Below are 20,148 nucleotides of genomic sequence, written 5' to 3'. Positions count from 1 at the left end.
GATTAGTTGATTTAACAGCCAATTTCAGCAATACCGCGGTACTATTCTTACTTTTTAGAACCATTTTCAGTCCTGACCATCTATGTCAGAAATTTAGTTTTGAGAAAGAAACGTTGTTTTGAACCTGGCAACACTGCTGGTTCCCCCCACCCAAAGCGTCATGAGTTGGATGCAAACCGTTGTCGAAGTCGGTCGGACGAAGAGAGATTTCCTCTGTTCTGACGCCATCTTGCTCGTGAAAATTTAGTCGTACGGCCTGCCCCATTTTCCGTTTTCCTTTCGCAATGTTCCGTCAACTATTGACGCCCGTTCGGGCCGTCCTGCAAAATTTGGGTGCGGAAAGTGTAGGCCCCAAACTCGCCAGCCACTGCAGAAGTTCCGGAGCTTGTGATTTCTCCGCTACCAGCTCCGCGGCCTACCACACATCACCAGCCCTCTTCCTGGGCAGGAGGCAAAGGAAGGAAGGGAACACGAGTTTCGTCCAGAAGGAGTATGTCGCCGACGGAGAAAAGGCGTCGATCTTGGAGGTGCGCCAGTCGAAGTGAGTACCCAGTGCCCCCGAGGTCGTGGCTGCTAACCCTTCGACCGTGCCACGGCACGTTCCCCTTTGTTCCCAGGCAATTTCCAGAAAGATCTGCCACGCTGTGCCGCGCAACGTGGCGAAATCCCCGCGATATTCCTCCAGCCGTCTGTCCCCCAAGTGGCCTGTGCTCAAAGCACAGCTCTCCCTCCTCCTGAACTGTCAGCTTGTTGGTTTTAGCCTGCCAGGCCACATTTTACTCCTTTGGGCAACTTTGTCCTTGGAATGCCCTTTACCTGCCCTTTGTGGGGTGGAGCTTTCTCTGGGGCCTCTTTCCCTGTTCTCTGTGCTGTTTTGTCCACTTTGCCCTCTCACCTCCTTTCCCTGTCTCCCTCTTTGAGTTGGAGCTCATTGAGATTTTGGACCAATCGAACTGATTAAACACTCCCGTTAGAAGGAGGTAAGCGACGGCAGTTGAACGTTCTCTGCGCTGCCTTTCGCTTCCTCCTTGCTCTCTGTTTCCCATTTGTATTAGTGCTTTCTGTCATCAACACATCTACAGTTTCAGCTATCAACCAAATCTCTATGGTCGCTTGAAACAGCTGACACTAACATTTTCTTTACTTTCATTCTTCTCTGAAAGTTGTCCGTCTCTTCCTTAAAATTACCCTTTGTTTCACCCACTGTGTTCCATCAATATGTTGCTGATCGTAGAATGTTTCCGAGTCTTTTCCCAATGGTTTTCCCATTTTGCGCTTTCTGAAGTTACATCATTGACCGTGCGTATTCAATGCGCCATAGTTTATCAGAGCTGACTCTAAATAATTGCATACGGATCAGTAGTGTGTTGCCATGTAGAATTGTTTGTCTTCTTACCAACTTATTTCTCTCTTACCTACTTATTAGCTTGTGTGTTAGAGTTTCATAAGCTTAATTCATTTGTTTCTTTTTGTTTCAGGGGCGACGATAGGTTTCCTGATCTTCATTTGCCCACTCGAGAATTTAATGGAATCATGTTCAAGGACCTTCCTATCGTAAATATAAAAGCAACATTGAACAACACACTCCTTTGTGTTACTGACAGTTTTGGTAAGTTAAATCATATTATAATCACCTCTCTCTCTTTGTTTTTATTTCATGATGTGTTCACCTTGCTTAACTGTTTGCCTTATGTGTTTTCTTTTAAGGTGCAGCCTATACGACGCGGAGTTGTGGTTATGACGGTTTTAAAAATGCTCGCAAGGGCACCAATGTTGCTGCTCAAGCTACTGCATTCACCCTTGGAAAGGTATACACCAACTGACTTTCATCTTACCTTGGATTTTTAAACAATGATTAATATTAGCCTACTAATGTTTTAAGTTAAAGCTCCTTAACATTTCATTAACAGATCTCACTCAAAGCACCTCAAATTTTTAATGACTTATGTTATGTCTGAATTTTCATTTACAGAAATTGATGCAGAGAGGCTTCCGAACAGTAAGGGTGAAAGTTTCAGGGCTGGGAGCTGGAAGACTTGTAAGTAGAAATCATCTTGGTCAATTCAAGAAGCTTTTTTGCTGCTGATCTACAACTAAAATTTTTCCATCATTCTTCTGTTCCAGGCTGCAGTCAGAGGTCTGACTTTTGCTGGAGTCAATGTTGTCTCACTGACAGACTACACACCTATTTCCTGGAACCCACCAAGACCTCGAAAGCAAAGAAGACTTTAAGTGGTTTAAGACTGGTCTTTTATATTTTAGCGTGAAAGTGTTAACTTGTTAGTGTTATGTGAGATTGTGTTAAGACGTCGACATTGAAACTGCAGCTGTCACCTTCATGATGCACTCGGTAAGTTTTTTATCGACTGCAGCCTAGTCAAGACCTTTACGTATCGTAAACTGGGCACTGGGGCAGTGGCCCCGGTCATTTGTTGATTTGGCTTGGCCGAAGCAATCTTACCATAGCTGAAGTCGCAAATTCTTTAGAATTTGGTGGTATTCCTGTCCCTTGGCCAATCATAGCTTCTTAGGAATAACAGTACTGTTCTGTATTCCTATTTGATGCCAGTTAAATGGCGTTACGCAATTTAAAATTTGCATTTTTGTAAGGCAGTCACATAGTTACTATCTATATGTGTATGCAAGGTAAATAAATTAAAACTTCATGAAATTGATTTTCCTTTAATGCGCATTCAAATGCGTCAGAGCGCGACAACGTCGGCTGTGACGTCACCGAGGACCCTTAGATTTGAAAGCGTCAAAAAACGCAAAGAGCGAAAAACTGGGTTAAGTGAAAGCCATTTTCACAATACTGATGCCTCAGATATTTGTACTGGAGAGTGGTGTCTAATAATGCCTACCACAAGCAGATAGAGCGCACTGAGCTTTACCTTCAAATGCGAATAACTCCCATTTGGATGTGAAAGCAGATATTAACCTTTCTGTGTGTGCACTGGATGGCGGTTGTCTCCCCCAGGTGCAAGGGTAGAGCCTTAAATTATTTGTCCTCTTTTAATGCCATACTTATTTTTCTTTAATATTACAACAAATCCGTACTTGCCTGTGGTGCTTGGTTTTTATTTAAAAATTTAATGTTGTTTCCATTTTGAGAAGAGTTTTGTTTTGCCCGGTTTTGAAAATAGCTTCTCTGATTAAAGTTTATACTATTTCTTAGGTTGGGCCTTTTTAAGTTGTATAGGAGATTCCATATCATGATATCTGCCCAGGTGTTAGTTCGAGATGATAACAATGTGCATTCACTGTAGTGCTCATCATCGTTTAACCAGCATGGATTTGTCTTGGTTTTTGTATGGGAGAAGGAAATCCTTTTTGCCATCGATGAAGTAATTATTTTCTGTAAACCTTTATAGAGTGCTGCAAGACTTCAACATTAAAGCCTGACTTCAGCGGACTTAAGACTTCAAATATTATTACATCAGTTCTTTTTTTTTTTAATTTTTATTATTTTGTACTCCAAAGTGAACTTACTTAAACATAATTCAATGCTAAAGGGCTGCTGTTGGAATATGCATTTTTTTGTGAAATGAGGCCATTGAAAATTGGTGTGGTCGCCTTACTCCCTGTAGACAGGCCTTTCTGTTGTTGAATTTGTGAACTGGCTGTGATTATACTGTACCTGATCCTGCATCAAGATGAAATCTAAGTATGCAGACTTTCTTAATAAAATATGTTTGTTTTTGAATTTACACGACGTATTGTTAATTAATTGAATTTAGAGTGAACTGAAACTGCAAAGGCTGGGTGTTTTTCGGAGTGACGTCCTCTTCCAGTGCCGCTTTTCAGGCCATGTGTGTTTTCTGTGACGTGGTGCTCGATGGAGTCCTTGGGCTGCGGTTGAATTTGGCGCGCGGCGCGGTGCGGCGTTGCCGATCTTTCTTCGACCTTTGTGTGTCCGAAGCAACGCCGCTCTGCCGAAGGCCCGAAGGGAAACGGAAGTGACGAGGTAGCTCATCAATTGCCTTGTTTGAAACGTATTTTCCGGGTGTGGGGGCCCTTGTCGAGTGCCGAAATGGCGGTTTTCCCGCTACATACGGCCCCGCTGAGCCGCTAAAAATGCTTTCCAGTCGGCGACTGCAAGTCCGGCTCGCAGTCGTATCGTCACGTCACGACGACGCACGACGCGCGGGGAATGCTGGGAGCAAAGAGGAGGAACAGCCAAGATGGCGGACGTAGTGGACTAGCGATGTGCCCTTCGTCGGTCTTACCCCAATTTCGTCTTGAGAACCGAATATAACAAGTGTTGTATTGGTTCGCGGTATTCCTCAAGTGTTTACTTTGAGATTCATTGTTTTCATCAGTGGTTTTTCATCTACAAATCTGGAATTAGCGGCAACCTTGTGGGTTACCCGACGAGCACGAGAAGCTCCTCACAAAATGGCAGCAAGAACCCTGCGTTCAGTGAAAGTGTGAATTTTAAGCCGAACTTTGGTTCCTATCAGCTGTTTTATAAACACTGCTGCTGTTTTATCGGCTCCCTCTCTAATGTTGTTCGCTTGAGAACAATTTCTTGACTCAATACGGGCATCGTGGGCACTGCCACAGAAAATATCTGGAACAATGCATCAGGTAAGGTTGTTGGACCAGTACTTCAAACTTAACAAATTCTGCCTTGAACTTTGAATCCAGCCCCCAAGTTTTTTCTTTTCTTGTTAGGGACGTTAGTAGCCTTCATTTTTACCCTTATGCTTGTCATATGGTCGGCGTACTTTCCCAATGCTCTGCATTTTACTGAGTATAGGTTAGGTCGTGAGTACTTGTTTGGCATTGTTTTTATCAAAATTTAAACCTTTTTCACTCAAATTTTACGTAAATTATGTTTTTGGCTGCCTTACCTCGCAGCAGACCTCATCCTTACCCATTGTTAACTCAGGCTAAGATGTTGCACTTAGCTTATTTCCTTGCATTTCTCTCATGATTTGGTTTGTTTACATGGCTAAAATGTTCCTAAACAATGCATTATAATGAGTGTTCCATGTATATTTCGTGGTTGCACCCTAGTTTCAGTCTTTACCTTCAACCCTATGTAGTTTTTATGACATTTGGCGATGGACCCATTTTTGCTATTTTGCCTTGAAGTTCAGCTTACTTTTGGAGTTCCTGGGAGATCTCCTTCACCTTGCTCTCTGTAGTGCCAATTTTCTACATTTATGCAGCCCTATGGCTTCTTTTAACTCTGTGTCACTGTAAATTTGTTCATGTCTCGTGTCGTGTTTTACTGCGACAGATGATCTTTCTCAGGGTGCTACTTTGACTGTTTCTGAATGGGAAGGTCCTTTGTTTTGATCTTATATCGCTTCTCCTTTACATTTAAATCAAGTACTCTTATGTTTCAACCTGTGGAATAAAGCTTATGATCATAGTTAGCTGACTATAGTTTAGAATCCTGGGAGTTCCTTAACTGTACGCCCGACGAGCTTCGTTTGATACCTACGCCGTTGATATTTGTGCTGGCTGATGTAAGCTTGCACCAACATCTTTTACGTCTATATTCCCTAATATTTGAAGTATTCTCAAGGCTCATTTCATCAAGGCTCAAGGCATAATTTGGTTCCGTGTCATGTTAGTAATACGCATTCGCAGAGGAACATCTGTGTTTGTGAATGTTGCATCCTTTAAGATGCTCAGCTTTTGCAGTTTCAAACCCTTGATCCTTATCCACACTCTTACAACACCACCATACAAACTCAGACATGAAAGTGTCATTTCAATAAAAACCAATTTGTCTTTTGTTACTATTATTCCTAATATGTTTTGCAATGTTTACTGTCAATCGATATTACCACATCACCTGTAAGGAAATTCATCCAATTCTCAAAATATCTCCCCTCACTTACTCTCGAAGATTAAGCTACTTAACTGGAACAACTACATGCTGCCAATATTGTTCATATTCTAGTTTGATCCAATACTACACATTATATATTTCAATAGGTTTTGGCTGCAGATGGTTCAGAATCAGATTCTGAGAAAAATTCATCAGCTTCTGACAATGAGTCCAACTCGTCCTCAGCTGCATCAGGATCCGAAAGGTAGGTTCTTCTCTTTCAGTTGCTGTGATACATAGGTCTTACGTTTAAGTTGAAGGCCCACAGTCCATGAGGAAAGCCTGCAGTCTATCAGCTCTTGTTTATGCCACCACTTAACAAGTATTAGGCAGTCCTGTTTTTCTCTGGCACTGATAATTGACTCTGTCTTAATGACAGTTTGTTGTGTATCCAACTTGAAGGGTACTCAGCTAACAGCCCCATTCAAAATTAACCCTGTCAGGCAACTTTATGTGTATGTAGAGAATTCTGATGGTTGGTTGCCATTTCCCAATTGATGAAGTACTGTTAGACCAACAATGGGACCAACTGCACAGCTTGATGAATTAGAATGTGTCTTGAAATGTGACACTGATGTTGCTACTTAAGAATGAGGCAGTGGAAATGAACACTGGACCATATCCCACATATCTGTGGATATTTGGTGTTATTGACAGGCACTAGTAATGTGTGCACAATGTTCTCGACAGCCCATTATCCCCCATTTCTCATTACTAAATCGTTAGGGCTGCTTCTGTGCTCTGAGCAAATGCTTAGAATGGGTGTGGTTGAGTTGATTGTAAACACTCATGGGGACGACTGATTGCGAGTTACTTTTGTCTCCGTAGCGAGTCTATCTACATCAATGATTTTTAAGATTGTGTTGAGACCATTTCTCAAGAACTGATATTTCTGAATAAAAAGGCTTAGTTCATGTTCCTGCACATGCTGATTCTCTCTTTGGTTTCAATCTTGGCATCACGTGCTTGCTATTTAAATGTGGCCCTAGGCTGGGCTACAGCAGCTCTTTTAAAGAGAACAATGATTACAATATGTATCATCTTTAGAGGATATTCCTATTTTCCTCAGCCTACTAGCTCAAGGTCATTTTAGGTCACGTTAAAGCAGCAGATAGCTCCATGAACTCCGTTGCTCTCAGCCGCACTCCTTTCAAATAGCATCATTTCAGACTAGATTTTAAAGCTAGGCCCCCTATTTTCTTTACTTATTATTGTTTGGGTTTAATTATCATTTATATAAAAGACTGGGCTTACATAACCTTTCAAGAGTGTTAAATCCAATTAACAGTGCTAGGTCTGACAAGGCAGCTATGTCGTGTAGAGCTGTTCATGATTTTCATTGTATGCCACCGTCCATTTATCAGATTTCTCTCTTTCTTTTACTTAAAATTGTAACTTTGCGGTTTTTTTATAACCTACTTGAACATACTTGGGTTTTGTTTAGATAAAATTGGAAATTTCCAGCTATTTTACTGTACCCTCATCTCTAATGAGTTCCATCTAAATGACAACCTCCTCAAGTATGATCTTTATCTATTTTCTCTTTGAATTGTTTCATTTAGTGATTCTGGGTCTGGCAGCTCATCTTCCAAGTCGGCGTCTGGCAGCGGCTCTGACTCTGAGGGCAGTCAAGATGAGCTCAACAAATCTCGTTCATCGGCACAAAAGTCGTATTCAGAGAAGTCGTCACCGGCTAAGTCAACTCCAGAGAAAATGCGGCCTAGCTCTAGGTCTAGGGACAGGATTGATCTAAAACAGGTAAAGAAGAATCGAGATAAATCTTCATCCCGGGCAACAGCAGAGGTAGGAGTCCTCGAAAGTTGGAGGTGCTACAAGCTCTTGCTCCAGTCGTTGTGAATTACTGGACATGTCAGTTCATCAATAAAAATTTGGCTGAGTACAGTATAAGTGTACTTCTGATTTTAGACTTAAAATAGATAACATTTTCTTGTACCACTGTCTCAGTTAGAGATAATCTATGGTACAAAAGTTTAAATTTACAGTGGATTTTCCGTACACAACTGACTGTAGCAACAATGATGAGCACCTTTCAGCTTGTTTGGGAGTGTGTGCACCTACCCGCTTGGACTCTTCTGCCGCCTGTCTTTGATTGTGTCGGTGTTGGTGATTTGCCTTTGGTCTGCTTTGCTTCCTTGTGAACAAGGACTGTAAAATTGTACATGTCAGCTTTTGCTGTCATCCAAAGCAGTTTAGGGTTCATGGGAACATGTGAAGCATAGGGCCATGATTTTTTATTTGTTCCTTAGCAATTATCACTAAGATGTCCTTTGATTAGAACAATTTTGTTCTGTAAGATACTTTGTCAATATGTCAATTTCGAAATTTTGAGTTCTCATTGCGTATCGTGTATGTAACTTCAATAGCTATTGTTTTGTGAATCACTTAAAAAGAAATATTCATAATTTTGCCAATTAATCAGTCTTTATTAGCACAGTCCACAACCTGTGATCATGTGCATGCACAAGATTCCTTGCTTACAGTGCACTGAAATGCTTTATTGCTTGTGGTGCTGTTCAATTGGAATGTTGCACTTATAAGGTGACTGTCTGTTTGCTTGATTTTTGAGAAGGAGGCCAAATTCTCAATATTCAAGATCATAGGCCATTTCCCTCCCAATATTATATCTGATCGTATTTCAATTGTGACATCAGCTGGAGTGTTTGTCGGAATTCTCAAACTATAACAATTAATACTTTTCTTTTTTCATATTTCTTTTTAGTGTTGGGAAAAAGACCCCGACGTGTATGGTATCAGACGGTCTGGTCGTTCCAGAAAAGAGCCAGAGCGTCTCAGAGTGAACGAAAGTGACTCTGGAGAGAAGGTTCGTTCCAAACGAAGTTCCAGAGGTTCCAGGAGGTCAGCATTGATTAACATTCATCATCTGCCACATGACTACCCTTAATTTATTTTTGCATCATTCATTTACATTTGTTTGGTTTCCATCGCAGCCAATGGAATTCTGACTCTGAATCAGATTCTCAGGATTCATATGATGAACGGCCACCACCTAGTAAATCAGTACAACAACGAAATCGTAATATTGCAGCAAGGCGCCCAATTGCTAAACCTAGCGCACATTCTTCGTCAAGAAGAGATGACAAAAAGACACAAAAAAGACGAAGAGGAAGTGATTCCTCTGACGAATCTAGTTTGGATAGTGAAAATGGGGGTACTAACAGGTGAGAATCGTTTTAAGCACAGTTGCTAACTAACCTACAGCTTTCATAAGAGCATTCCGGTTTCCAAACACCTGTGCCAAAAGGTCCTTGCCCCTCTGCTTGTTCAGTGAAAATTGAAATCACGCCACCTGTACATACATGCACATTGCTGTGGTGATAGTGTTTCTGCTCTTTACTCTCACAAATTTAGTTAGCCTGAATCCCTGTGTTGTACTGCTACTATTTTATATTTATTTTTTCTCTTTTTAAAAAAATTTAAGTTGTGATTTGTTGTTTTTTTCTTTGAAGTCTTTATTTTTAGTTCAGTTTTAGTTCTTGATTTTGTTTTTTAAAGTGACAAATCTGTGCAAAGCATGTACAACACAATGTGCAAAGGCTAGTGCCTTATGTCAATCTGCTTTTTTTTTAGAACTGTTGGTAACAGACAAACCATCATTGGTTCTCTCTTTGCTAGAGGTTCTCAGTTGCACTGTTTCTTGTTTTGTTGTCCTTTTTTTTTGTGCTCTTTTTACTTGTCTGCTTGTCACTGCTTTCTGTGTATTATGCTTTTGCGAACGAACTAACCCATGAGATTGGTAGGTTATATTCCAACGCCTACTACGATGATGACCCCTACAGACAAACATCACTTCGAACAAACAAGTCCGTCACCTACAAGGAGGCAAGTGAAGACGAGACTGGCTCTGAGGACCTCATGGACGTTGATGAGGAGGAGATGACAGCAGCTGCTGCTGCAGCTGAATCGGACAACGCCGAAACGATAGAGAAAGTTCTTGCTGCTCGCAGAGGGAAACGTGGAGGTAAAGTTGAGGCTTCACTTCGACCTGAGCTTATGCCCCAGTTTACCTGTCAACCTCACGTCATTTTTCTTGTCTTTATTTTCAGTTGTCGGGAATGTGACTACAATGTATGCCGTTGAAGAGAGTGGTGATCCCAACGAAGGATGTGACCCAAATGATTTAGCCAATACAGAAATGCAGTATTTAATTAAGTGGAAAAACTGGTCCCACATTCACAACACCTGGGAATCTGAACATTCTCTCAAAGAAAACAAGGTGTGAACAATAGCTCTCTTCCCTTCTGGATGTTGTGAAACTAAATAAAATTTTCTTATCATAATTTTGGTTTTATTCAGGTTAAAGGTTTGAAAAAATTGGAGAACTTTATCAAGAAAGAGGATGAAATTAATTTATGGCGTTCTCATTCAACTCGTGAAGACTTGGAATATTATGATTGCCAAATGGAATTGTCTCAAGAGTTATTGAAAAGTTATACCAGAGTTGAGCGCATTATTGGTTAGGCACATATTCATTTCTCTTGAACTTGTTCCATTAATTTTAGGTAGACTTATGAATTATATTTTTTTTCTTTAGCTGAAACACCCAAAACTGATGTACAATGGGACTACTATGTGAAGTGGGAGAGTTTACCGTACTCTGAAGCAACTTGGGAAGATGGAATACTCATTAGAGGCAGATGGCCTGAGAAGGTGAAAGAGTTCAGAGAAAGAGAAGAGTCCAAACGTTACCCTTCTAAGATGTGTAAGGTATTAAAGTACCGGCCGAAATTTATAAAAATTGAAAGCCAACCTTCTTACTTTGGAAGTCATCCCGACATGCTTCTCAGAGACTATCAGATGGATGGCTTAAACTGGTTAGTGGGCTCATGGACCAAAAACAACTCTGTGATCCTTGCTGATGAGATGGGTCTGGGTAAAACAATCCAAGTAAGTTCTTGTTATTATGTATCAAATTCTTAATAATGGTAATGTTAACCTTTATCCTTTTCAACTTATACACTTTGTTTTTACAGACAATTTGCACTCTTTATTACTTGTTTATGGAATACCATCTGTATGGTCCATTCCTTCTCGTTGTTCCTTTGTCAACCATGACTTCATGGCAGCGGGAATTCATGCAGTGGGCTCCAGACATGAATGTTGTCACTTATCTTGGTGATGTCCAATCCAGAAACATTGTAAGTTTCTAAAATGTTTCTTTCGCTTTGTTTTAAATGCACTACTGTATTTCGTGTACTGACGTCCCTTATCTTGTCCCATTTTTCAGATTAGAGATTATGAGTGGTTCTTTGCCGGCTCCAGGCGCCTGAAGCCTAACGCTGTACTTACCACGTATGAAATTGTATTGAAAGATAAAGCATTTCTTGGGAGCCAAAGCTGGGCAGGTTTGATGGTTGACGAAGCTCACCGCCTCAAAAATGATGACTCTTTGTTGTACAAAGCTCTTAAAGACTTTGATACTAATCATCGTCTCCTCATCACTGGAACCCCCCTGCAAAACAGCCTGAAAGAGCTGTGGGCTCTTCTGCATTTCATTATGCCGCACAAGTTTGAGTCTTGGGAGATGTTTGAACAGGAGCACGAGGACAGTGCAAAGAAGGGGTACACCAAGCTTCACAAACAACTGGAGCCATACATCATTCGACGTGTGAAGAAGGATGTAGAAAAGTCACTGCCAGCAAAGGTTAAAATAATCTCTTTTATTAGAACCTGAATGGCATTATATTTCTTTTTGTTTTGTATCAGTGGCCTAATTTTATTGGTTTTCCTTCAGGTGGAACAAATTCTCAGAGTTGAAATGACATCTGTTCAGAAACAGTACTACAAGTGGATTTTAACTAAGAATTACAATGCTCTTCGCAAAGGTGTGAAAGGCTCTTCAACTACTTTCCTTAACATTGTTATTGAGCTGAAAAAATGCTGTAATCATGCATTGCTCACAAAGCCCATAGATCCTGCTGAAAATACCTTCAAACCACCAGCAGAACATATTAAGGTAAGTCCATCAATTTTGTACCTTATTGTCATAAAGGTGTAAACTTAATGCCGGTTTCTCTTCTGTTCAGGAACTGGTGCGAGGTTCTGGCAAACTTGTGCTGCTTGACAAGCTTCTTGTCAGGTTAAGAGAGACAGGCCACAGAGTCCTTATTTTCTCCCAGATGGTCAGGATGCTTGACATTCTGGCAGAGTACCTCCAGCTTAGACATTTCCCTTTCCAAAGACTTGATGGCAGTATCAAGGGTGAACTCCGCAAACAGGCGCTTGATCACTTTAATGCTGAAGGGTCCCAAGACTTCTGCTTCCTTTTGTCAACAAGGGCTGGTGGTCTTGGAATCAACCTTGCAACAGCTGACACAGTCATCATCTTTGACTCCGATTGGAATCCTCAAAATGACTTACAGGCTCAAGCTCGGGCTCACCGTATTGGTCAGAAAAATCAAGTCAACATTTATCGGCTTGTCACAAGGTCTTCAGTAGAGGAAGATATTGTAGAGAGGGCAAAAGAGAAAATGGTTCTTGACCATCTTGTCATTCAAAGAATGGACACTACAGGAAGAACGGTTTTGGACAAGAAATCAGCATCATCATCAACACCCTTTAACAAAGATGAACTCACTGCCATCCTCAAGTTTGGAGCGGAAAAGCTCTTTGAAAAGGAAGATGCTGACGATGATGAGGATGAGCCCACATGTGACATTGATGACATTTTGCGACGTGCTGAAACACGAGATGAAGCCCCCACCATGGCGGGTGATGAGCTTCTATCGGCTTTCAAGGTAGCTACTTTTGCCATAGATGAAGATGAAGGTCCTGAAAACCTGCCTAAAGCTGAGGAGGATGAGGAGAGTAAGGATTGGGATGACATCATCCCAGAGAATTTCCGGAAAAAGGTGGAGGAGGAGGAAAAAGCTAAGGAAATGGAAGATCTGTACTTGCCTCCTCGAAGCCGCAAAACACTCCAGCAACTGAATCAATCAGAAAGTGAAGGTAATTATACAGCTTTCAATGTCTTACTTAAGGAGGTTTTATTATTAGCGTTGCTAGGTAGAGTAACAATGTGGGTTGTGCAACAATGACAACAATTGAGTTGACCCAGCTTTTTTGTTATCCCTGTATTTTGTCTCTGAACTGAAGAATGTTTATGGTCAAATTAAAAATGGGTGGGTGTTCTTTGTGTCTTCTATGTTTGTTCATCTTTCATCTACCTGAATAGAATCTCAATTTTTTATCACTGCTATGAAATTTTTTGGTTATGCACTATGAAACTGTCTAACATGGTTTTGTTTTGTTCCTCTTTCTTCTGTCTTAACATTCAATAAAGGAGAAGGTAGCGGGCGGGGCCGCAAGCGTAGAAAAGCGGGTGAAGAGTCTGCCTCTAGTGAAGAGGAGAGCGATGAAGAAAGACCAAAGAAGAGAGGGCGCCCGTCAAGAAGAGAGAACATCAAGGGTTTCAATGATGCTGAGGTGAGTCTTCAAACAGTGTGGGGCCTCCCCAATGGTTGCACAAGATTTCCGATATAATTTGCATCTTTCTCTCTCTGACTTGTTTCTGTTCAGATTCGACGCTTTGTCAAGAGTTATAAGAAGTTTGCTGCTCCCCTGAAGCGATTAGAGGCCATAGCTGAAGATGCCGAACTCACAGACAAGTCGCAGAGTGACCTGAGAAAGCTGGCTGAAGTCTTGAGAGAGCGTTGCTTGCAAGCTGTGTCTGAAAACCAAGAAAATCAAGAGGGTGAGGACAACAAAGGTATCATAATTCTTGTCCACTGTCTTTTTGAAATGTAGCTTTCGAAAGTGTACACAGTATTTTATTTTTCAATTTCTGTTGTTTTTGAACAGGGTCGAAGCAGAAGGGCCGAGTTTCATTGAAACTCGGAAATGTTGCTGTGAATGCAAAGGCTGTTTTGTCCTGCGAGGAGGAAATGGCCCCCCTAGAAGATGCAATTCCAAGCGAACCAAATGAGCGTGCTAAATGGACTATAGACTTTAAGTAAGTTCTATTTTCAACTTGTGCACTCATTACAGTACTTCTGTTTTTGCCTGCTTTTGCTCAAATTTAACCAATCTTCTTTTCAACAGAACTAAGTTTGCCAACTTTGATTGTGACTGGGCGGCTGAAGACGACTCAGCTCTTCTCAAAGGAATACACCAATATGGCATGGGATCTTGGGAGGCCATTAAACTAGATTCCTCTCTTGGGCTTAGTGACAAAATTGTTCTTAATGAAGACAAGAAACCCCAAGGAAAGCATTTACAAACTCGTGCAGAGTATTTGCTAAGACTTCTTCGTAAATATAGTGATCAAAAGAAAGGAGTGGTAAGTTGAAGTTACAATCCAATGTACAGCATGTAATTTTTGTTCAGTGCAAGCTCTAAAAATTTGGATTTTTCTGTTTATGCAGGCGAAGCCTAAGCGGCAAAGGAAGGCAACAGTGAAAGCCTTAACCAAAGAAATAATTGAAAATGATGACTCTTCAGGAGAAGATAACACCAATAACTCAGCTGCAACAAGTCTCAATTCCAGTAGGAAAGGTTCCAAAAAGAGTTCAGAAGGAAAGAAATCGGATGATGACGATGACCACAAGGATGCTGAAGATTTCAAAGAAACTAAGAAGGATAAAAAGAAGAAGGAACCAAAAGAAGGCAAAGACAAGAAAGAAAAGAAGAAGAAGAAAAAACAAGAAGGACCAATGCACTTCACAGCTAATAGCGAACCAGTTTCTCTTGACTTACTTGGTCACCTTGACCCCCAGATTTTCAAAGAGGTAAGGGTCTGATTCTGAAATACTGCCCTGTTTTATTTTTTTTATATCTTACTTACTTCATCTAAAAATATGTTTTGTTTCTTTTTTTGTTTTCTTTAGTGCAAAGAAAAAATGCGACCAGTCAAAAAGTCCCTTATTGCCCTTGACAATCCGGATACATCATTATCTGAGCAAGAACAGTTGAAGAAAACGAGGCAGTGTCTTATGCTCATAGGAGACAACATCAACAAGTGTCTAAGCGAGCTCAAAGATCCTGAAAAGGTTAAAGCATGGAGAAATTATCTATGGTATTTTGTATCCAAATTTACAGAGTTTGACGCTAAAAAGCTATTTAAGTTTTACTGCAAGTACACTGAGAAAAAGACTCATCATGATGAGAAGAAAGAGAAAAAGAAGGATAAAGATGAGAAGAAATATGATGTTGAGATAAAGAAAGAACCAAAAGAAGAAAAGGGAAGTAAAAGATCTCATGAGGATGACAGGGATGCTAGTTCAACGCCAGCTAAAAAAGTGTTTGACGGTGAAGTGAGGTGAGGGCTTGCACTCTTGGCTTTGTTATCGTTTGGCTGAACCCACCTTTAGCGTCAGCGTCAATTCGGTATGTTTTCTTTTGCAGAGTGAAGGAAGAAAAGCGTGAGAAAAAGAAGAAAGATAAGGATCGAGACAGAGACAGGGATCGAGAGCGACCGTCTTCTCGAGGTTCTTCGACGCCAAGGCCTGCTGGGCAAGTGGCAGAGCCCCCACATGGTGCTAACAACGATCGCTGGAGCTCTGGTGGCAATCAGAGAGACAGGTAAGCTTTGAAATGGCCAACGGATAGTTGAGTAATGTCATTTTGGGCTGGTTTATCATATTGCTACTTGTGCTTGCAGGTTTAGTGGTGACCACAAGAGGGATAGATTCGACTACCCCCGCGGCCAGTCGCAGCAAGGCTACCACAGAGAGAGGGAACGCGACAGAGGGGACAGGGAGAGGGACAGAGACAGGGAACGGCCACGAGAGAGAGACCGCGAGCGCGACCGGGACCGGGACAGAGACCGCCCTCGGGACAGGGAGCGGGACAGGGATCAGAGAAGGTGAGGGAAGCTGTGCGACGCACCAGGACGCCCTTGGCGCACTTGGCCTTGGACTAACGGCTTTGTTGACGTTTTAGATTCCACCACGGGGCGGCTCACGCGGCTCACGCGGCGCCCCTGCCCTACGGCGGCCCCGCGCACTACCCCGCGCCGGGTGGGCCGGGTGGCTACGGCGCCCCTCCAGGCATGGCGGGCATGCCGGGCATGTACCCGCAGAGCATGGCGGACATGTACAGAGGGGACCCCGGCCGAGACCCCGGCCGCTACCCGCCCGTCGGCGCGCCGGGCTACCGCGACTACGGCAGGGACTTTGACAGAAGACCTCCGACCAACCCGTCATAGTGGTCAAGTGACTGCTTTTTAGCAGTAGGTTGTGATAATTGACTTTTTTTCGCCTGTGTTGCCCGACTTTCAAGAGGAGTTCAAAGTGCTCAAGACGTTTGTCGACTACTCTCTGTCATTTTTAAGGCCTGCCTCAGGCAAGGACCTAAGTGAATGTGCCACTTGTGTGTTAGGTTTTTTCCTTGCTTTTTTTTACCGAGCTAAGTTGGTCGAGAAGAAACTTGTGCCTCTCTTTGTCTCTTTTTGAAGTTTCTCACGTGTTTCCTGAAAACTTTTTTGGCGTGACTAAGTTTTAAGGTGTGTGTTACAATGAATTTGACTGTTTACCATTTACATGTGTAAGTTGACATTCATTTATGATGGATGGATTAGCAGATGATCTTCATCTCTGTCATTGTGTGATCTACCTATAAAATGTGCTGTAGGATGTGGTGTTTATCTATTTCAAATTCCAAAATGTGAAGTGCTCACATGCCTCAGAGGAACCTTTTATTTATATATATGCAATCATACCAATGAAGAAAATCATTTATTATTTTCCATACCAGTGCTTTTTGTTGTGAGTAATGCAAGTTCTTGGAATCATTTCATTATTTTGTTGTTTTATTATAATTTCATTTGTTATTATAAAGTAGCTTTGGAGCAAATTTGAACTGATAGGCTTTATAGTGATTATTTTTAATTTATTATAGGTTTTCTAAAGTTATAAAAACTGTAGCTCTCAAAGGCCTCCACATTTTGTGGTCTGCAGCAGCCAAGTAACTTATTTTTGTAATGTATTCGCTTGTCACAACTGTGGATTGGCGCCTACTGTGATCAGTTAAGCTAATAATCCCCTTTGGACTTAAACCCTGTCAAGTTTGCAAAGTCACCACAAATTTGAAAGGTGGATAACCCTTCAACACTGGTGGTATTAATCAGTGCTATCAACTATGTCAAAACATAGGCTACTGCTGTATATGCTTCTTTTGCGTCACTTAGCTGTAGAAGTTTCAGGTTAAATCATGGGAACGGCCCACCATCAGTCTGTATTGTACTCTGTAGGATTGATCCTTTCATCCTGTCTAAACTTTTATGTAAATTGATCATATCTTCTGTATGCTAATTAAATGGCAATCGCAGCTGTGGAGTCTAGGTGACATTTTTGCTTTGAGAAAGGCTTCAGTCTAGTCTTTCTTGATACCAGTGCAGGTCCGCTGGTGCTTATCAGATGAATGGGTTTTTAATTTCACTGTATTATGCTTATCTGGTCATTGCATTCTTCTGTCTCTTTAACATTTCATTAATTATTGTGGGAAGGATTTTTTGATCACTGGTGCCACCTTTTCTGCATGCTACTTTGTTTTGAGCATGCCACTTTATTTAACAAAAATTATGATTGTCTTGAAGTCCGTTCACTTAGGCCAAATAATCTAATAAAGCCAGTCTTTTGAGATTTTTTATATCACTAAATTTAAATTTTTTGAACTGTTTTGCTCCCACTTAGCACCCATTAGTATTTTGCTACTATGAAGCTATACAACCATTCTGGTATGGTATATCATCTTGGTGTACTTGATGGCTAGATTGAAATGTACCTTGAAGACTGGAACTGTTTTGTATACACCAGTAGGTGTAGTTATTTTACCACCTGAATTTTTAGAAGTTGATTCTTTAGAACTTATAAATGACTGTGAACTGAACTGTCTATAATAAATTAAAATAATGTATCTTAGATGGTTTTTCATCTTTCTGTGTTTGGTTATGAATGCGCTCCTTCTTTTATGGAATAAATAACCATTAATTTTCTTAGTGTTCTGTACACTTCCAAAAGTTTTCATGGAATATTCCCTTCCAGACTTTATTTTCTGACGTGATTAATGCCAGCAGTGCTCTCCGTAACATCACAAGTCTTAGTTTTCTCTTGAATTGTCATAGGACGAGATTAACTAGTTGGTTAAATCTGGCATCCTTCCACATGTGGCAGTACTTGTGCAATACAACAATGCCTTCCAAGTCAATGTATCTTGTATGAAAGTACTAGTACAGTACCTATCTGTGATTAAGATAATGGAGTTCATTGCAACAAGGGTATATTTTCCTCTGAATGTGGGCTTTTATTTCCATAGAGGAGAATGTACACCCTGTTGAAACTTTGACCTCAAATGAAGCAAAAATGCTCATTGCCCACCAATCAATTCTTCTTACTTATTTTATTTTACATTTTAGATCTTGAAGGCTACCATCTTCTAAGACATACCAACAAAGTTGGTGATTATCTAAGTTATTTTAATTACAGCATTTTTTTTTCTTGTATTTAATGAATCTGTTAACTATGTTGGAATTTATTGTATTGCAGTCGTTTGTACCATTATTTGAAGTTGTAAAGCGCTTTGAAGTGAACAAACCTTTTTTTTTTAATGAAAAAACATATAAATAAAGTGTTAGACATTTAACAGTGTCGTTGATTCGCATCCCCTCGTTCATTTCTTCTTCACTTTGGACCTGGTCTTGAAGATGGTCGGGTCCAGGTGGTTGTACGGCGCCTCGCTCCACTCGATGGAGTGCAGGGTGTGCACACTGGTGTCCGGCTGGACCAGCAGCAAGTGCGGGGCCACGAGGGTGAACATTTGCTGCAACCGGAGAACCGGAGCCAGTCATGCCTCATTGGTGGGCCAGTGTCGAAAGGGTTGTCACCCTCAGCCTTCCAACAAGGCAGCTTCAAGGGAGTCAAGCCCAGATTTTGCCTTGCCTAGTGAGCAGGCTGAGGGAGGCAACCCATTCGACAACCTAACCTAACCCGCACAAAAAGAAAGACAAGAGAAAATACGTTGCGCCTTGCCTCACCTCGGCCCAGGGCGTGAGGCCCATGGGAGTGCCCCGGAACTGCCACAGCGGCAGGCCCTGGTGCACCAGCATCATGCGGAAGTAGGTGGTGAAGTCCGGCGCCAGGAAGTGCCACTCGAAGCAGCGGTCCAGCAGCCAGATGCGGGGCTCCGGTCGCCGCGGCTCCAGCCCCTTGTCCAGGTACACCAGGCACACCTTGGCCATGCCCTGCGCAGTGGGCCAGAAGACCGGTGGAGGCGGACAAAACTCAAGACGCGTTTTGAGCTTCAGAGTCGCTGAATGCGACTCGAACCGAGCGTGTGACCTTACAAATGGGTTCCTCGTTCGGAGAGCAATCCACTGGTGGGGTCATGCAAGCTTGAAACCTACCTGACACGGGTCCAGTTCGAAAATCTTGCACTTGACGCCGAAGTTGGGCCGCTCGGCCGCGCTGGCCGCCACCACGGCCCCCGTGGCCGAGGCCGAGGCCGCCCCCGCCGTGCTGCAGATCTCCACGTCCAGCAGGGTGGGGCCGTCCGCGTCGCCCAGGGACTTGACGCCCGCCAGGCGGCGCAGCTCCGTGATGGCGTTGACGCGCATGTTGCCCAGGGGGATGACCTGGCCTGGGGCCGAAGCGGGCGGAAGCACAGTGACGTCATCACCCCGAAGGACTTCCCCCACGTTTCAAGTGCTATGATTTTTTAAAAAAAAATATGATCGGTAGTGTTTCCTGTGCAGGTAAACTATGGAAACTATGTACGTTCTGAAGGGCGTTGAGGGCGTTGACCTGCATGCTGGTAGTTCCAGGTGAGCTGGTAGCCGTCGGTGGAGAGGTAGAACTGCCTGAGGTCGTCGGGCAGCGCGCAGCAGTGCCGCTGTTCCCACGACGACAGCAGCAGCCTCTCGCAGGGCGTCCGCTTGTCCAGGCGGACGTCCTGGACCCCTGGAGTCTGCGCTGCGGAGGGAAAAAACGGTCGAAAAACGGAAAGGACGGAGGCCTGACTCATGCCCTTCAATGACTCACTCAGCAGCTTGATCAGCCCGAGCGTTAAGTTCTCGTAGAACGCGTCCTGGCAGGTGATGTCCACCATCTCGCGGGTGAGCCGTGCTTCGTTGCCATGGCGACGCGCCGCCCGGAGTTTCCGGCATCGAACCGCGGCGCCTCCAGTGTACCTGCACTGCTAGTCACTCTACCACACCCTACTCACAGTGTACCGGCAATCGAACGGCACGCGCATGCGCCTTGCCGAGCCTGGTCGAGGCATTAATCGCAATCGCAATCTCTCACACTAGGCAACTCGTCACACACGCCCGT

The 20,148-nt window shown here is 42.6% G+C and overlaps 3 protein-coding genes across 7 annotated transcripts; 2 read left to right on the top strand and 1 right to left on the bottom strand.

The window, feature by feature from the left end:
• Positions 1 to 143: 143 nt before the first annotated feature.
• Positions 144 to 2,671, top strand: LOC117645261 (30S ribosomal protein S11). The gene is made up of 5 exons (XM_034385325.1): positions 144 to 541; positions 1,479 to 1,609; positions 1,708 to 1,808; positions 1,973 to 2,038; positions 2,125 to 2,671. The coding sequence occupies exons 1-5, from the start codon at positions 285 to 287 to the stop codon at positions 2,230 to 2,232; spliced, it is 663 nt and encodes a 220-aa protein (XP_034241216.1). The 5' UTR covers positions 144 to 284; the 3' UTR covers positions 2,233 to 2,671.
• Positions 2,672 to 3,917: 1,246 nt separating this feature from the next.
• Positions 3,918 to 18,055, top strand: LOC117645257 (chromodomain-helicase-DNA-binding protein 1). 5 transcript variants are annotated; one of them, XM_034385315.1, is made up of 22 exons: positions 3,918 to 4,587; positions 5,953 to 6,050; positions 7,426 to 7,648; positions 8,586 to 8,722; positions 8,815 to 9,045; positions 9,625 to 9,845; positions 9,931 to 10,100; positions 10,181 to 10,340; positions 10,419 to 10,771; positions 10,858 to 11,022; positions 11,112 to 11,528; positions 11,619 to 11,840; positions 11,911 to 12,832; positions 13,167 to 13,309; positions 13,403 to 13,592; positions 13,685 to 13,835; positions 13,925 to 14,162; positions 14,248 to 14,610; positions 14,710 to 15,140; positions 15,227 to 15,403; positions 15,483 to 15,686; positions 15,764 to 18,055. In XM_034385315.1, exons 1-22 carry the CDS (start codon positions 4,579 to 4,581, stop codon positions 16,026 to 16,028), a joined length of 5,490 nt encoding a protein of 1,829 aa, XP_034241206.1. In that variant the 5' UTR covers positions 3,918 to 4,578; the 3' UTR covers positions 16,029 to 18,055. The 5 variants fall into 5 exon arrangements, with proteins under 5 accessions (XP_034241206.1, XP_034241208.1, XP_034241207.1 ...); XM_034385317.1 differs by having other exon boundaries at positions 7,408 to 7,603; XM_034385316.1 differs by having other exon boundaries at positions 7,408 to 7,648; positions 9,664 to 9,845.
• Positions 18,056 to 18,067: 12 nt separating this feature from the next.
• Positions 18,068 to 19,973, bottom strand: LOC117645262 (tubulin polyglutamylase complex subunit 2). The gene is made up of 5 exons (XM_034385326.1): positions 19,858 to 19,973; positions 19,621 to 19,788; positions 19,224 to 19,456; positions 18,855 to 19,061; positions 18,068 to 18,640 (listed from the first exon to the last, which is right to left on the bottom strand). Exons 1-5 carry the CDS (start codon positions 19,922 to 19,924, stop codon positions 18,491 to 18,493), a joined length of 825 nt encoding a protein of 274 aa, XP_034241217.1. The 5' UTR covers positions 19,925 to 19,973; the 3' UTR covers positions 18,068 to 18,490.
• Between the last annotated feature and the right edge of the window lie 175 nt (positions 19,974 to 20,148).

The sequence above is a fragment of the Thrips palmi genome, unplaced genomic scaffold, assembly GCF_012932325.1.
Source record: "Thrips palmi isolate BJ-2018 unplaced genomic scaffold, TpBJ-2018v1 HiC_scaffold_18, whole genome shotgun sequence".
NCBI lineage: Eukaryota > Metazoa > Arthropoda > Insecta > Thysanoptera > Thripidae > Thrips > Thrips palmi.
Note: the sequence above shows the minus strand (reverse complement) of the source record. Positions and strands in the feature narration are given on the sequence as shown.

Coding starts and splice junctions, on each gene's coding strand:
- LOC117645261 (XM_034385325.1), top strand. CDS start 285: ATGTTCCGTCAACTATTGACGCCCGTTCGGGCCGTCCTGCAAAATTTG. Junction 1,809..1,972: donor CTGCATTCACCCTTGGAAAG/GTATACACCAAC, acceptor TTTCATTTACAG/AAATTGATGCAGAGAGGCTT. Junction 2,039..2,124: donor GGCTGGGAGCTGGAAGACTT/GTAAGTAGAAAT, acceptor CTTCTGTTCCAG/GCTGCAGTCAGAGGTCTGAC.
- LOC117645257 (XM_034385313.1), top strand. Junction 11,023..11,111: donor ATGTCCAATCCAGAAACATT/GTAAGTTTCTAA, acceptor CCCATTTTTCAG/ATTAGAGATTATGAGTGGTT. Junction 13,836..13,924: donor AAATGGACTATAGACTTTAA/GTAAGTTCTATT, acceptor TCTTTTCAACAG/AACTAAGTTTGCCAACTTTG.
- LOC117645262 (XM_034385326.1), bottom strand. CDS start 19,924: ATGGTGGACATCACCTGCCAGGACGCGTTCTACGAGAACTTAACGCTC. Junction 19,789..19,857: donor CGGGCTGATCAAGCTGCTGA/GTGAGTCATTGA, acceptor TTCCCTCCGCAG/CGCAGACTCCAGGGGTCCAG. Junction 18,641..18,854: donor GCCTCACGCCCTGGGCCGAG/GTGAGGCAAGGC, acceptor CTCCGGTTGCAG/CAAATGTTCACCCTCGTGGC.